Genomic DNA, 17,950 nt, shown 5'->3' on the forward strand with positions numbered 1-17,950 from the left:
GTGGGAGGCAGAATGTGGGAAATTACAGATCAGTTAGTTTAACATCTGTTGGGAAATTGTTAGAATCAATTATCAAGGAAGTAATATCAGGAAATCTGGAAAATCAAAACTCTATCCATCAGAATCAGCATAGTTTTGTGAAGGGAAAATCATCTTTGACTAATTTGTTTGAGTTCTTCAAAGATGTAACAATCAAAATGGATAATGGTGATCCTGTGATATGTCTGGACTTCCGGAAGGCATTTGATAAGGTGCCACACAGAAGGTTAATTTACAAGGTTAGATCACATGGGATTAAGGGTAATTAATTAGCTTGGGTACAAGACTGGCTGACGGACAGAAGACAGAAAGTCGGTATAACTGGGTCTTTTTCTGAATGGCAAGGAGAAACTAGTGGGTACTACAGGGTTTGGTCCCTGGGCCCCAGCTATTTACAATCTATGTAAATGACTTGGATACATGGATAGAAGGTTCTACAGCCAAATTATCAGATGGCACAAAGATAGGTGGGACAGTAAATTGCAATGAGGAAATAAGAACCTTACAAATGGATATAGATAGGTTAGGAGAGTGGGCCAAAATGTGGCAGATGGAGTATAACGTGGATAAGTGTGAGGTCATGCATTTTGGTCAGGAAATGGGAAGGCAACTTATTATCTAAATGGGGAGAGACTCCAGGGTGCAGAGGGATCTGGGGGTCCTAATTCATGAGTCATAGAAAACAAGCATGCATGTAGAGCAGATAATAAAGAAAGTGAATGGAATGTTGGCATTTATAGCCAAAGGAATAGAGTACAAAGGTAAAGAATTGTTGTTGCAACTGTACAAGACATTGGTAAGACCACACCTGGAGTATTGTGCACAGTTTTGATCCCTTTATTTGAGGAAAGATGTAGTGGCATTGGAGGCAGTTCAGAGGAGGTTCACTAGGTTGATTCCAGAGATGAGGGGTTTGTCGTGTGAAGAGAGATTAAACAATTTAAGCCTATACTCTCGAGAGTATAGAAGAATGAGGGGAGATCAAATTGTGGTTTACAAAATGTTAAAAGGTATGGATAAAGTAGACATGGAGCGGATGCTTTCTCTTGTGAGGCATTCTAGAATGAGAGGTCATAGTCTTAGGATCAGAGGTAACAAATTTAAAACAGATTTGAGGATAAATCACTTCTCCCAAAGGGTTGTGAATCTGGAATTCACTACCCGAGAGTGCGGTGGATGCTGGGACAGTGAGTAAACTTGAGGAGTTCGACAGATTTTTAATTGGTAATGGGTTCAAGGATTATGGAGAACGGGCAGGATGGTGGAGTTCAGGTCAGGATGAGGTCAGCCATCAACAAATGGCGGAGCAGATGGCCTGATTCTGCTCCTAGATATCTTGGGCGAAATTCTCCCCCAATGGCGCGATGTCCGCCGACTGGCGCCAAAAACGGCGTCAGACGGGCATCGCGCCGGCCCAAAGGTGCGGAATGCTCCGCATCTTTGGCGGCCTAGCCCCAACATTGAGGGGCTAGGCCGACGCCGGAGAGATTTCCGCCCCGCCAGCTGGCGGAAATGGCGTTTGTTGCCCCGCCAGCTGGCGCGGAAACTCGGCACATGCGCGGGAGCGTCAGCGGCCGCTGACAGTTTCCCGGCGCATGCGCGGGAGCGTCAGTGGCTGCTGAAAGTTTCCCGCGCATGCGCAGTGGGGAGAGTCTCTTCCGCCTCTGCCATGGTGGAGGCCGTGGCGGAGGCGGAAGGGAAAGAGTGCCCCCACGGCACAGGCCCGCCCGCGGATCGGTGGGCCCCGATCGCGGGCCAGGTTTTGTCCGCCAAATTTCTGGGCGGGACTTCGGCCCATCCGGGCCGGAGAATTGAGCGGGGGGTCCCGCCAACCGGCGTGGCCCGATTCCCGCCCCCGCCCAATCTCTGGTACCGGCGACTTCGGCGGGGGCGGGATTCACGGCGGCCAACGGCCATTCTCCGACCCGGCGGGGGGTCGGAGAATGACGCCCCTTATGAATGAGAGGATATCTAATTGAAACGTACAAAATTCTGCCAGTCTGTGCAGACTGGATGCAGGAATGTTTTTTACTCTGGCTGTGGGGGCCTAGAACAAGTCTCAGGATACAGGGTAGGCCATTAAGACGAAAACAAGGAGAAATATCTTTACTCAGAGGGTGATGAACCTGTGGAACTTTCTACCATAGAAGGATGTGGAGACCAGAGATAGAGGATAAGCCATGATCATATTGAATGGCTGAACAGGCTCGAAGGGCTGAATTATGTATTCACACCCCTATTAAATTTCTTTCTATCCATATCAAACCTATATTGAACACTACCTACTGACCTTTATAGACAATTGGGGACAAATTGATTCATATTTTGTCGAATTGAAAATGGCCTATTAATGATTACTTACTTAAGGACCTCTTTCTACCTCTGCTGCTATTTTACATATGTTTGGAGATGGCGGAGGCAAAGCGAGCAGCCCAGAAGTTTAAATAATCTGTGTGATTGAAAGGAGGGTGGCTCCTCTGGAAGTGGTCCCCTGTGCTCATTGTGTGCATCCTTTCCAAGATTGTACCCTCTTTTTAATCCTCCCTCGCCAGCCTCTGAAGCCCTTCCCCCACCTTGCTGGGGTTTGCTGGGCAATCCCAAACAATATTCCTGATTTACATTAAGTGTGTGGGTCCATCACTTCTTCAACTTTGTGAACTGCCTGTGAGCCCAGCAGTGGCTGCCATTCGATTCTGGCATTGCTGGGACTACAGAACTACAAGCCAATCAGATTGGCTGGGTGCTCTCTAGGGCGGATGGTGGTGGAAGTCCAACCTTGATCCAATTTGTCAACCCCGAACATATTATTCCCATGGGCCAGCCGGGTTTCTGGCCGGCATGGTGCGAATGGACTTTTCAGTCAGGGCTGGAGTGGCAGAAGGCAATCCTATAGTGGTCAATTAGCGTCTATATACGGACCTCTTTCTGTCTCAAACTGCCAATATTTTAAGCTGGCTCCATAAATTCCATCCCCATGAGTGGTTAATGTAGTGTAGCTTTTGTTGTTGATGTCTTGCTTTAGTTTGTTCTCTCACTTGTAGAAATGTATAATGTCTGATACAAACAGTGCTGCCTTCCCGGTTAGCATTTATCATGTTGATTGGCCATCCACAGGAGTGTAATGTGACTTTTCCGGTTGCTTTGGTCTGTTAAGGTAAGTCTGAAATGCTTTTGCGTTTGTAAATTACTAACTTTGAACAATACTTGTTCATTTAAAAAAAATTTATTTTTGACACCTGGAAAATCACCCAATAAGATTAGTTGGACAATAATAAGCAGGAGGAATTTTGACACATCACCAAACGATGTGGAAATATATTTTGTAACAAGATAGTTTTGATAGCATGATGAAATCCAGCTCAATCGTCTGACACCTCATCACGGACTTGTCGCATTGCAGCCTTGAAGGATTCATTCAAAATCTTGATGAATTTGTACACGTCAGAAAAGGAATTGTAAAGAGGCACAGGAGCAACTCGTAGAGCATTTGGACCCCGCTTGTCACACTGTTGGAAAAGGGAAAAGATGATTATTTCTCTGTGTAAAATAAATTAAGTTGATGAAGTAAAAGCAATGAATGGTTTAAGAAATCACTTGGTAATGGGCAGAATTCCCTCCCCCCCCGCAAAATGGCAAAATGTCTTCTGCCTGTCAAAAGAGAACATTGGGGGGGCGGGGGGTGCGATAAAGCCACTTAATGAGATTTATATCCATGTAAATTCATGGAAATCAGGTTCATGCACTTTCTGGTTGTGAGCATGATTACATCACCAGCGGGGAGGGGTCAGGATCTGAGGGCCATATTGAAACATCAGTCCAACCATTCATCTCAGTCTCTACAGCCCACATGTCTTCAGGAGATCACCATATCTGGCAATCAGGAGAACCAAGGCTTCTAGCCTGAAAACGAAGGCAGCACCCCATTTCACCCACCAGGCCCTTGAGGCATTTAGCAGAGGAGTGCGGGTGCACCGTTATGTCCTGCGCCCTAGGGATGGTTCCAAGAAACAAACCAAACTCACGTTTCTGGCCTGGGAGGCTGTCGCAGAGCAGGTCAGCACAGCTGGCAACAGCACCCAAAATGTCATGTAGTGCAGGAAAAGGATGAATGGTCTCATCCACTCGGTCAAGGTAAGTCATCTTTCAAATCCCTCCAATATCAAACTCTCATCATGGTATCATACATGGTATCAAATAACTACACTATTCAGGGATCTCATCCAACCATTGGTGGGGATACATTTCTGCACTCATTCGCCCATGAAAGCTTTCACATCACCATCATCCCACCTCTCGTGTTGCTCACACTCTATCCTCTGGCTCTTCTGGGGAGGGCTCATTACATACCCAGGGACCAAAATATCACCCAATCTCTGTTCCATCCCTTCTCATCACATGCCTTTCTTTTGTCTTCCTATAGGCCAAGCTGGCACACAACAGGCATGAAACGTTGTTGGTCGGAAGGACGGCCAAATTCATTGCCCTCACTGAGTATGAGCAGCTAGAGCTGAGCTGGCTGGGGAAGACAGAGATCGTTCCTGTGGGGAACTGGAACGCCACTTCTCGCAGAAACCTTGTACGGATCACAATCCATCACTTCGTCAAATCCTGAAAATCGCAGTGAATCGCATGCCTCTTATATTGCTCATGCTCATCAACGGGAATATATTCTCCATGTTCTGGCAGCAGGAGATCAAGGCCCACAAAGCAGCCCAGCAGGACCAGCTAGTGCTCAGTCCAACTCAAATGCTGAATCTCTGGAAATGGCGCCTAACAAAATGCTGGAGATGCAACAACAAGTGGCAGAACATCAGGCAGAGTCACTCAGCACACTAGAGGGAACAATGGAGGAGCCCCTCTGCGTGCAGGTGCCTCAAGGTCACCATGGGAAGTTTGGTGACCGCCATGAAGACCTTGGCCCAGTAGGTCTTGCCAGATTTGAGCTTGGCCCGGCACAGCATAGCCACACACCCTGATGGTCACCGTCTAGATGTCAGCCACATGGGGACAAGGCACCTTGATCTCTCTTCTGGCGTACCATCTCCTGCAGGAGTCAGGCACTCACAAGGAGAAGAGTATCAACCTAGGGGTCTCCTCTCTGGACACTAGAAGGGTGTGCCGCCACCCAGAGTTCCCACTGCCTGTGCCTCCTATCCACTCCAGCAACACATGCTGCTGAAGGCACTATATCCTGATCAGGAGACCAATATCAAGCCGGGTCCTCCGCCAAGATCATCATAGATATCAGGACTTATTAGGCTGCCTCCACCTCTGCTGAAGATGCCGGGGTTGCACGCAGGCAAAGTGGTGTGGGTTAGGAAAGTTAAGAAATGTTAATGTCACTTTTGGTTCATGATTGTGTTATCACTGTAATGAAATTATACTTTTGTGAATATATTTGATGGTTTTCTGACTATTGTGGTCAACGGAAGGCAATTTGTGCATTTGAATCCTCTTGCATGATGGTTTAACCATCCGCCCACTCAAGTGATAGTGTCACATTCTGAGATTGACATTCACATGATAGCAACCTCAGTTGAACTCTGCACCCTTGTATGTTGTCAGGGAGATGTGGTGGTAAAAGAGGGGGAGGGGTGGCATTGTTAGTCATGGACAATATTACGGTGGCAGAAAGGACGTTTGATGAGGATTCATCTACTGAGGTAGTATAGGCTGAGGTTAGAAACAGGAAAGGAGAGGTCACCCTGTTAGGGGTTTTCTATCGGCCTCCGAAAAGTTCCAGAGATGTAGAGGAAAGGATTGCAAAGATGATTCTGGATAGGAGCGAATACAACAGCAGAGTTGTTATGGGGGACTTTAACTTTCCAAATATTGACTGGAAACGCTAAAGTTCGAGTACTTTAGATGGGTCTGTTTTTGTCCAATGTGTGCAGGAGGGTTTCCTGACACAGTATGTAGATAGGCCAACGAGAGGCGAGGCCATATTGGATTTGGTACTGGGTAATGAACCAGGACAGGTGTTAGATTTGGAGGTAGGTGAGCACTTTGGTGATAGGGACCACAATTCGATTACGTTTACTTTAGTGATGGAAAGGGATAGGTATATACCGCAGGGCAAGAGTTATATCTGGGGGAAAGGCAATTATGATGCGTTGAGGCAAGACTTAGGATGCATCGGATGGGGAGGAAAACTGCAGGGGATGGGCACAATGGAAATGTGGAGCTTGTTCAAGGAACAGCTACTGCGTGTCCTTGATAGGTATGTACCTGTCACGCAGGGAGGAAGTGGTCGAGCAAGGGAACCGTGGTTTACTAAAGCAGTCGAAACACTTGTCAAGAGGAAGAAGGAGGCTTATGTAAAGATGAGACATGAAGATTCAGTAAGGGCGCTCGAGAGTTACAAGTTAGCTCGGAAGGCCCTAAAGAGAGAGCTAAGAAGAGCCAGAAGGGGCCATGAGAAGTCTTTGGCAGGTAGGATCAAAGATAACTTAAAGCTTTCTATAGATATGTCAGGAATAAAAGAATGACTAGGGTCAGAGTAGGGCCAGTCAAGGACAGTAGTGGGAAGTTGTGCTTGGAGTCCGAGGAGATAGGAGAGGTGCTAAATGAATATTTTTCGTCAGTATTCACACAGGAAAAAGACAATGTTGTCGAGGAGAATACTGAGATTCAGGCTACTAGACTAGAACGGCTTGTGGTTCATAGGAGGAGGTGTTAGCAATTCTGGAAAGTGTGAAAATAGATAAGTTCCCTGAACCGGATGGGATTTATCCTAGGATTTTCTGGGAAGCTAGGGAGGAGATTTCTGAGCCTTTGGCTTTGATCTTTAAGTCATCTTTGTCTACAGGAATAGTGCCAGAGGACTGGATGAGAGCAAATGTTGTCCACTTGTTCAAGAAGGGGAGTAGAGACAACCCCGGTAACTATAGACCAGTGAGCCTTACTTCTGTTGTGGGCAAAATCTTGGAAAGGTTTAGAAGAGATAGGATAATCATCTGGAAAGGAATAATTTGATTAGAGATAGTCAACACGGTTTTGTGAAGGGTAGGTCGTGCCTCACAAACCTTATTGAGTTCTTTGAGAAGGTGACCAAACAGGTGGATGAGGGTAAAGCAGTTGATGTGGTGTATATGGATTTCAGTAAAGCGTTTCATAACGTTCCCCACGGTAGGCTACTGCAAAAAATACAGAGGCATGGGATTCAGGGTGATTTAGGAGTTTGGATCAGAAATTGGCTAGCTGGAAGAAGACAAAGGGTGGTGGTTGATGGGAAATGTTCAGACTGGAGTCCAGCTACTAGTGGTGTACCACAAGGATCTGTTTTGGGGCCACTGCTGTTTGTCATTTTTATAAATGACCTGGAGGAGGACGTAGAAGGATGGTGAGTAAATTTGCAGATGACACTATAGTCGGTGGAGTGGTGGACTGTGCGGAAGAATGTTAAAAGTTACAGAGGGACATAGATAAGCTGCAGCGCTGGGCTGAGAGATGGCAAATGGAGATTAATGCAGAAAAGTGTGAGATGATTCATTTTGGAAGGAATAACAGGAAGACAGAGTACTGGGCTAATGGTAAGATTCTTGGCAGTGTGGATGAGCAGAGAGATCTCGGTGTCCATGTACATAGATCCCTGAAAGTTGCCACCCAGTCTGAGAGGGTTGTTAAGAAGGCGTACGGTGTGTTAGCTTTTATTGGTAGAGGGATTGAGTTTCGGAGCCATGAGGTCATGTTGCAGCTGTACAAAACTCTGGTGCGGCCGCATTTGGAGTATTGCGTGCAATTCTGGTCGCCGCATTATAGGAAGGATGTGGAAGCATTAGAAAGGGTGCAGAGGAGATTTACCAGAATGTTGCCTGGTGTAGAGGGAAGATCTTATGAGGAAAGGCTGAGGGACTTGAGGCTGTTTTCGTTAGAGAGAAGAAGGTTAAGAGGTGACTTAATTGAGGCATACAAGATGATCAGCGGATTGGATAGGGTGGACAGTGAGACCCTTTTTCCTCAGATGGTGATGTCAAGCATGAGGAGACATAGCTTTAAATTGAGGTGAGATAGATACAGGACAGATGTCAGAGGTAGGTTCTTTACTCAGAGAGTAGTGAGGGCGTGGAATGCCCTGCCTGCAACAGTAGTGGACTCGCCAACACTAAGGGCATTCAAATGGTCATTGGATAGACATATGGACGATAAGGGAATAGTGTAGATGGGCTTTAGAGTGGTTTCACAGGTTGGCGCAACATCGAGGGCCGAAGGGCCTGTACTGCGCTGTAATGTTCTATGTTCTATGTGTTCAAATCTTTATTTGCAGTGTGTGATGTAAGCATTTCTAACCCTTCTCCTCATGGACACACCATTGAGTGGGGGCAGTTCAAAAATATTGATATTCTCGTGGCATTTGTGTCTCCTCAGTGGTAGTGACAGAAGACAAGACGTGCACAGGGTGAGGAGATTCCTAGACATGCTCTCATCTCAGTCGCTGAAGTGTTTGCATCATTATCTGGCAGCAAATGCTTCAAGTTATCTCTCTCACATCACTCTTTCTCCTTGGTGCATTCTCAGTTCCCAGAGTGAGCAATTCCCAGGGCACCGCAGGCCAAGGCAGAGACCATGACCTGGTGATTCATGAGGCCAGACTGTGCAAGTGTGAGTTCAGCACTCATTCTCGCTGTAAGTGGTTGGATATCACACAAGATGAAAAGGAATAGCATTGAGGGCTAGGAGAAATAGATTCATATGCCCACACTTCACTTTATTCGTACTGGAACCTGTCAGTAATTAAAGTATCAAGGGCATGTCACCCATGCCTTCCTTCTTCCATGGCATCATCATGTTCATACTGATACTCAGCAGTTTCCTGAGGTTCTTGTGCCTCTGGATCTTCATCCTCTGATGAGCTCTCATTGTCCATCAGTTCACGCTCTGGCAAGGGATCACCTCTTTGCATTACCAGTTTATGGAGGGCGTAACGCACTCTGAAGATGTGTGAGAGCGTACCAGGACTGTATTGTAGTGAGTCACCTGGGTGGCCCAAGCATCTGAAGTACATCTTCTTAAACTCTATGGTCTGCTCTAAAAGGGAATGTATGGAGATCTGAACAGCATTCTACCTCTCGTCGGACAAGTCTGAAGGTGACACACCGGAGTCATCAGCCAGAGTTTCATAGAATCATAGAATTTACAGTGCAGGAGGCCATTTGGCCAATCGAATCTGTAATGGCCCTTGAAAAGTGCACTCTACTCAAGCCTACGCCTCCACCCTATCCCCGTAATCCAGTAACCTCACTTAGCCTTTTTGGACACTAAGGGCAATTTAGCATGGCCAATCCACCAAAGCCGCACATCTTTGGACTGTGGGAGGAAACAGGAGCACCCGGAGGAAACCCACGCAGACATGGGGAGAATGTGCAGACTCTGCACAGTGACCCAAGCCAGGAATCGAACCTGGGACCCTGGAGCTGAGAAGCAACTGTGCTAACCAGTGTGCTACCATTTCATTAGGAACGCCTTATAGTCACACCTGCAGAGGTACTGGCCCCTCAAAAATCTCAGGCACCTGGGAATGACCTAGGATGTGGGAACCATGCCAACTCCCATGGTACCATGCACAAATGTTAGGTACGTGCTGGAAATGATCGTACACAAGTTGTACATTGATGCAATGGTAGCTCTTGTATCAGCAGCCCCCAAATATTAGAAACCATGTGGATATACAGGCTTCATTGTAGCAGCCATATAGCAACATGGGTGCAGTCTGTTGCACCCTGCACTCTTGGGAAATCTGAGATGCTGTGAAGCCGATGAATCATTGATTTGGTTATCTTCGCCCAGAACAAACCTAACACAATGATGGGCCTTCCTGTAAAGGGTATCAGTGGCCTCCTTTATGCATAAATGTGTTTTGAACTAAGAGATGCTGCACAAGTCCCCTGTTAATACCTGGAAGATCCAGAGGCAAAGAAATTGAGCTCTGTGCTCATCTTCAAAGCGACTGACACTGGATAGCCTCCAACACACATGGCATCACGTCTTCACGAAAAACATGGCATATAAGATTTGCCAAATCTCTGGCCAAACGCATGTGTTTCTGCCGTTTCTTCCCGCGTCTGTGTGGGTTTCCTTCGGGTGCCCCGGTTTCTTTCCACAGTCCAAAGAAGTGCAGTTTAGATGGTTTGGACATGCTAAATTGCCCCTTATTGTCCAGAAATGTACAGGTTAGATTATGGAATAGAGCACGGGAGTGGGCCTCGGTAGGTTGCTCTTTCAGACTGTCAGTGCAAGCTCGTTGGGCCGTATGGTCTCCTTCGGTACTGCAGGAATTCTATGGTTTTAACTCAAAAACTAACTCACTAGAACAGCATTTATTGCCTATCCTATTTGCCCTTCAGAAGGTGGTGGTGAGTTCAACCACCACAACCATTTCCATTGTGTCAGGTATGACTCCAACCAGCAGAGGCTTTTCCCCGATTCCTATTGACTCCAGTTTAGTGAGGGCTCGTTGATGCTATACTTGGTCAAATGCTGCCTTGATGTCAAGGGCAGTCAATCTCACCTCACTTCTCGCATTTAGCTATTTTGTCCATATTTGAACCAAGGCTGTAATGAGGTTAGGAGCTGAGTGACCCTGGCGAAATCCAAACTGAGCGTCCGTGAGCAGGTTATTGCTGAGTGGGTGCCACTTTCTAGCACTGTTGATGACCCATTCCATCAATTTTCTGATGCTAGAGTAGACTGATAGGACAGTAATTGGCTACGTTGATTTGTCCTGTTTCTTGTGTACAGGACACACCTGGGCAGTTTTCCACATTGCACGGTAGACGCCAGTGTTGTAGCTGTACTGGAACAGCTTGGCTCGGGGTGTGGCAAGTTCTGCAGCACAAGTCTTCAGTACTATTGCCGTGATATTGTCAGGGCCCATGCCCTTTGCAGTATCCAGTGCCTGCAGGCGTTTCTTGATATCACATGGAGTGAATCGTATTGGCTGAAGACTGACATCTGTGATGCTGGGGACCTCTGCAGGAGACCGAGATGGATCATCCATTCCCCACTTATGGCTGGAGATTGTTGTGGATGCCTCAGTCTTGTCTTTTGCACATATGTGCTGGGCTCCTCCATCATTGAGGATGGGGATATTTGTGGAGTCTTGTTCTCCAGTGAGTTGTTTAATTGTCCACCACCATTCACGGCCAGATGTGGCAGCACTGCAGAGCGTAGATCTGATGCGTTTGTTGTAGAATCGCTGAGCTCTCTCTATTACTTGCTGCTTTTTGTTTGGCATACAAGCAGTCCTGCGCTATAGCTTCACCAGGTTGACACCTCATTTTTCGGTATGCCTGATGCTGCTCCTGGCACGCTCTCCCGCACTCTTCATTGAACCAGAGTTGATCCCCTGGCTTGGTGGTAATGATAGAGTGGGGTATATGCTGGGCCATGAAATTGCAGGTTGCGGATGAGTACAATTCTGCTGCTGCTGATGGCCCACAGCACCTCATGGGTACCCAGTCTTGAGTTGCTAGGTCTGTTTGACGCCTATCCCATTTAGCACAGTAGTGCCACACAACACGATGGAGGGTATCCTCAACATGAAAATGGGACTTTGTCTCCACAAGGACTGTGTGCCGGTCCCTTCTACCAATACTGTCATGGACAGTTGATCTGCTGCAGGCAGATTGATGAGGATGAGGTCAAGTATTCTTTTCCCTCTTGTTGGTTCCCTCACCCCCTAGTCTTCAACCACCACGGTTGAAGACGCTGCAGTCGTAGTCTAGCAGCTATGTCCTTTAGAACCCGACCAGCTCGGTCTGTGGTATTACTGAGTCACTCTTGGTGATGGACATTGAACTCCCCCACTCTGCGTCCTTGCCACCCTCAGTGCTTCCTCCAAGTTGTATGCAACAAGGAGTATAGATTCATTAGCTGATGGTGGACGGTATGTGGTAATCTGCAGCAGGTGTCCTTGCGCATGTTTAACCTGAAGCCATGAGACTTCATGGGGTCGATGTTGAGGACTCCCAGGGGAAGTCCCTCCCGATTGTATACTACTGTGCCGCCACCTCTGCTGCCAGTGAGACACGACGTACCCAGGAATGGTTACAATGGTGTCCGGGACATTATCTGCAAGGCATGATTCTGTGAGCATGACCATGACAGGCTGTTGCTTAACTAGTCTGTGAGACAGCTCTCCCAACTTTGGCACAAGTCCCCAGATGTTGGGAAAGGAGGACTTTGCAGGGTCGGCGGGGCTATGTTTGCCATAGTCGTTTCCGGTGCCTGGTTCGATGCCGGATTGTCCGCCTGGTTTCATTCCTTTTTCCGTGTTTTCGTGGTGGTCGAAGACACTTGAGTGGCTTGCGAGGCTATTTCAGAGGGCATTTAAGAGTCAACCACATTGCTGTTTGTCTGGAGTCACATGTAGGTCAGACCAGGTAGGATGGCAGATTTCCTTCCGTACAGGACATTAGTGAACCAGGTGGGTTTTTACGACAATTGACAATGGTTTCATAGTCATCATTAGATGTTTAATTCCAGATAATTTATTTTGTTTAAATTCCATCACCAGGCATGGTGGGATTCAAACCCAGGTCCCCAGATCATTATCCTGTGCCTCTGAATTACTAGTCCAGTAACAATACCACTATGTCACTGCCTCCCCAAGGTGCAATATACCTGTTCAGTTATCAGGTAAAAAAGTATGGACCATTGGCAGAACATTTTCAGAAATTTACAAGGCTTCAGCTTGCTTCGGATGAGCACTCCATCCGCCTGCAAAACTGTGTGGGTTATTACAGGGAATGAATGGTACCTCAGTGAGTACACAACCAACTTGTCTTTTGCTGTCTGTTTTAGCTGCAGGGCTGAAATGGAGTTTCATTAAAGCACGTTTTATCACGATCACCTTACTAAGAAGATAATGGCCAATAAATTAATTTAAGGGAAATGCTCCAAATGTTACATATGGCTCTAGGGCCACATGTGGATCATTAACAACTCAAGGAGCAAAGGAGCCCATTTTTAGGACAATTAAATCACTTATTTCATTTTTTTAAATGTCATTAACTTTATAATTGCAAGAAATTACCATTTAATTAATTACTTTCTGTAAAAAACTTTAAATTGTTATGAAATTTTCTTTGTCTTCCTTCTCATTATTATTGGTCTTTGATCAATTGTGGTTCTTAAGATATTGGGCGCGATTCAACAGAAAAAAAAATTCTGCCTTGTTTGGACGCTTATTGCAGGGTGCTTCTCGGAGAGTGTAGCGCCAACAAACACCCCGCTATTCAACGGCACTTTGCCGAGTTTATGTGGCATCTGGGAGTTTTTCTCCGCCAAGGCCACACCTGAGTAATTTCCTGCTGGGGAGCAGATCGGATCACCGACAAGAGTGTTTCACCTGGTTGCTCCGGTTTCCTTCCACAGTCCAAAGATGGACAGGTTAGGTGGATGGACCATGCCAAATTGCCCCTCAGGGATCGATTGAACTAATTGGGAGCAAAGTCCCATAGTGAGAGCATTTAGCTGCGTGTTTCCCGCCGCCCGCAGCGCCAAGAAAAATGTGTCTTTACAACACGACTCGCGTTGTATAAGGGGCCTCAGCGGGAACACAAGGCCAAGGCCACGCATAGCCCCGTTTTACACACTGAGAAGCTCTGCTCACTGGAAATCCCCAGTGTAGTGAGAGATCGGGATGACATTCTTAAATGGCTTTCGATCTCGAAGGCTCACATGTGACCCCCTATCCTCCCCAGCCCAAGCGCACTTTGAGGGTCCCCGACCCCCCCTCGAACCCCGCACCACTCATGCAATGCACCCCCAGCTCGATCACGCGAGTGAGCAAATAAAGTCAGCTTGGCAGTGCTAACCTGGCATCCTGCAGTGCCCGTGCCAGCTGACAGTGCCATCTGGGCACATTGGCAATGCCAGACTAGCACCCAGGTGGCAATGCCAAGGTGTCAGGCTGGCACTGCCAGGGTGCTCAGGTGGCACTAGCCATGCCAGGGCACCACCTTGCCCCAAGTTCATGCATCTGGGGGCCTTCGATCCCCTGGGAGATCCCCATGGGTGCCGTTCCATCTGGTCCCCGTTTGTGGAGACTAGTGCCAAATGGTACTCACTCGAGGTGAAGGGGATGAACCCCAAAGCCTCAGGTACCTTGGAAATCTACACAGTCTCAAAAGTGATCCTGCCCACATGGACGGCATTTACGTTGCAACGTATCGCGAGATCGCGTTGGATCACGCGAGGTGTTGAGAGTCGGGTAGAACCCAGGAGTGGGATCTCTCGGCTTTTATCGATCACACTGTACCACTGCGAGCTGCTTTTCGGGTGCAGTGTGGCCATTGGATCGTGCCCATAGCATTCAAAGATGTGCAGGTGAGGTGGATTGGCCATGCTGAATTGCCTCTTAGTGTCCAAAGATGTACAGGTTAGGTGGGGTTACGGGGATAGGTGGCGGTGTGTTCCTAAATAGGGTGATCTTTCAGAGGGTCGGTGGAGACCTGATGGGCCAAATGGCCTCCTTTTGGATTGCAGGCATTGCAAGGATTCTATAAAGATGTCGAAGCTTAAGCACAAAAGCTTTGAGATCTCATCGATGATTCACCACCACTGCAACATAAAGAACCCATATTAAGTGCATAATATGACACACACCACACTGCCCTAAGTGTGTATCAAAGAACATTAGATCAACCAAACCTTGGAGTTGATGCCCAAAAGTTAAGTCCTAAATGTTGGAACCAAGAAATGACTGTTAAGTAAGAAATTTAAGATCATGGAAATGTTTCCAGTGTTGCGCAGGTCCTGAGAAAATGATAAAAATAGAAAAAAGCTTCAAATATAAATGTTTGAGAAAAATAAAAATTCTAATTCCTGAAGGATGGCAGCGGACATATAATTTGCTTTATTTTAGCGGTTATCTTTAATGAATTTGAAGACAATTAGGCTTTCACAAAGTCAATTTCCTGCCTACTCTAACATGAGACTTTAAGTGTGTTACAGACAGCGCTTGATTAAGTAAGACCTACCAACATGACAAGATATACAAAATGTCACCTTACAGCAGGTTGTAATCATGGATAAAGCATCATGTTTTTCCACTTAATAACATAGTATTTCAAGGTGATTCTTTTTCAAGCTGCTAAAAGGGTGCTATGACAGAAGGTAGGAAATTGTGTTCAGTCAGGCAAAGACTCTGAAGAACCAAGTCATTAAGTAGTAAAACTGCAGTTGTGTCTAATGTTGCCTTCTATTTGCAATCAGAGGTCATGAGATCTGAAGTATTCTGTACTAGTTGCTAAAAAAGATGGGAAATCATCAAAAAAACTGTAAATTATGATATACATAGGCATGTATGTGAGCTGTACAAACAGACAGAACCAAAAAAAGAGTTCCTATTCCAGAAATTGAATGACTTCTTATGCTGGATCCTGCAACAGAGCTAATTGTTCCAAAATTCAGCCATGAAATCAATACAAAAGCAAAATACAGAGTGTGCTGGGAATCTGAAATAAAAATAAACAAAAACTAGAAACACTAGACAGGTCAGGCAGCATCGGTCAAAATATGATCATCAGCTCAGATGAACGGTCATCGGCCTGAAATGTCTCTCTGTTTCTCCCCACAGACACTACCTGGAAAAACAATGGAGGCAAACTTCCTGAGCTTTTCCTGCTATTTTTGTTCTTATTCCATGAGATCAGTATGTGGACATGCGATTTGTTGAAGTTACTCTGAGCTGGATTTTCTGTTCATAAGAACATAAGAACTAGGAGCAGGAGTAGGCCATATCTTCAAGTAGGAAAGTACATTGTGACACAAGACCATTGTGGTGTTGATATGTCAGCTACAAGATTTTTGCCCGGGACCCATTTTTACCAACTGGTCATCCTTCGGGACCCACACTGGCCGACATTTGCGACCCACGCCGGCCATCCTTCGCGACTCATTATTTTCACTTATCTTTAATGTGACAGGTGAGCCTGCTTCGTGCTCACGATCTCACTGGCTTGGTTATTCAATGTTACATTTCTGATAATTACTTCAGCTGATGTTTTAAGATTTCACTGTACCATTGAAAATAATAAGAGGTTTGCCTTCAAATTCGTCCTGTTTAGTCTTCAAATGTGTTTGAGGTTCATAAACATTCATTTGACAATGCTTCCCTGCATATAACACACATGAACCTTGAATCCTGATTTGCAGCGGCAAAATTACACACCTCAAGTAATCTTCATTGTGCTGCTTTGTCCGTGTTTTCAGCTTCTACTTCATGGGTTCACCAGAGGCCCAGGAGTTCACACCAGCACTGCTGGCAGCGAAATGGAGGAATCTCTCTCGCGCCCAGAACACGTGACATCAACGTACAGGGGTCGTGACCTGCTCTCTGCCGCCACCTCCGGTGGGGGGACTCCATTTTCTGCTGAAAGAAAAACTGACCCTGGGCAGCGCGCTGACATGAGGAGGTGGTCCACCCTGCTGGGCTCCGGGAATGAGCACTGCTTGATCCAGTCTGTATGCAGGGGAAGGCCAGCAATCTCAATAGTCTGTTGCAGCCGGCATTTTTAAACACCGCCCGCAGCCATCCGGAGTTCCTCCCGTGGCCAGGAACAGCGCGACTGTTTTGTTACCTGTGTGATAGGTAACATGTGCTACTCAATCCTTGGCTAATGATGAGGTATTCTGAATCTCGATGAAGAAGATTCAAACTCGTCCAGTAGTAACAAAAGGTTTATTGAGTAACAACAACAATAATTGCATGAGTTCTTTACTTTAACTTTGATACGAGTGATAAGGTTAACAGGATCTAACTATGGTAACTATACATAACTCCACTAGCCATCTGAACTAGTCTGCTATTGCCCTAGTCACAGTGCACCCAAGAGAGACCGAGAGACGCAATGTGGTTGCCTTTTATACCCCTGTTGGTCTGGCCCTCTAGTGATCATGTGGTGCTACTGATTACACATTAACCCTTTGTGTACATGCACATATAGAGATCACTACATCCCCTTTTTTTCATGTTACATATTTTCTGTATGTTGTAAAGAAAATTGAACAAACATAATGGATGCAGTTTGCAAATGCATTACATAAAATCAATGAGTTAGTCCGTCAAATGTTAATACATTTAGTCCCTTAGGTTTTTTAGCTTCCGTGAAATAGGTAGACAAATGATGTTATGTACAAGGTGTGATGTTCATGATGATTATACAAAGCCAATTAATATTTATGAGTCCAATCTTAATTTTAAAACATTTTGTGAGTCCATACTTTATGAATTTGTTCGGTCGAGTTGCTTTCTTCTTCTGTTGTTGAAGTGGTGATGTTAATGTTGTTATTTCTTTGTGAACGTCGTCAGTGTTCCTGTGTTTAAGTAAACAAGAAGTCATCAATGAGGTTTGAATGGTCGAATCACTTTGTTGTCTGATTTATGTTTTTTTCTTTCTATGCTTGCGGTAGCAATTCTGTGTTACATCTTTGTTGTCTGACCTGGTCTTTTTCTTGTGTTTGTGGAATTGATTCTGCATGTCATCTTTCTTGAAAGCTGTGTTGCTTGTTTGTTCTGGAGCAGATGTGAATTTGTGAGATTCTGTGTCATGCCTTGGCATGTTTGTAGTCTTGTCATTGTTTTGCAGTGTGCTGTGGCATTGTCCTTCATGTGCAGAGTTGTACCAGGTCATTATTTCATTGTTGTCGTTTATGTCTTTGTTGTTTTCGTTGTCATTCTTGTTGTCGTTCTTGTTGTTTTTGTCATGCTTGTTGTTTCTGTTTTTGTTGTTTTCGCTGTTGTTCTTGTTGTTTCTGTTTTTATTATGCTTCTTGTTGTTTTTGTTGTTGTTCTTTAGTTTTTGTTATTGTGCTTGTAGTTTTTGATGTTGCTGTCGTTCTTGTTTCTGCAGGGCTTCTTGTTGTTTTTGTTGCTCTTGTTGCACTGCATGTTGTTTTTGTTGTTGCT

The 17,950-nt window shown here is 45.9% G+C and overlaps 1 protein-coding gene across 5 annotated transcripts in view; it reads right to left on the reverse strand.

Annotated features, from left to right (window-relative positions):
* Window positions 1–3,243: 3,243 nt before the first annotated feature.
* Window positions 3,244–17,950, reverse strand: part of kynu (kynureninase) — a 288,595-nt gene continuing 273,888 nt past the window's right edge. For all 5 annotated transcript variants that reach the window (XM_072471682.1, XM_072471700.1, XM_072471709.1 and 2 more), the window contains one exon: window positions 3,244–3,545. In XM_072471682.1, the coding sequence (XP_072327783.1) occupies window positions 3,399–3,545 (147 nt within the window). In that variant the 3' untranslated portion in view covers window positions 3,244–3,398. The remainder of the gene's footprint in view (window positions 3,546–17,950) is intronic.

This window comes from Scyliorhinus torazame, chromosome 2 (assembly GCF_047496885.1).
Source record: "Scyliorhinus torazame isolate Kashiwa2021f chromosome 2, sScyTor2.1, whole genome shotgun sequence".
Classification (NCBI taxonomy): Eukaryota; Metazoa; Chordata; class Chondrichthyes; order Carcharhiniformes; family Scyliorhinidae; genus Scyliorhinus; species Scyliorhinus torazame.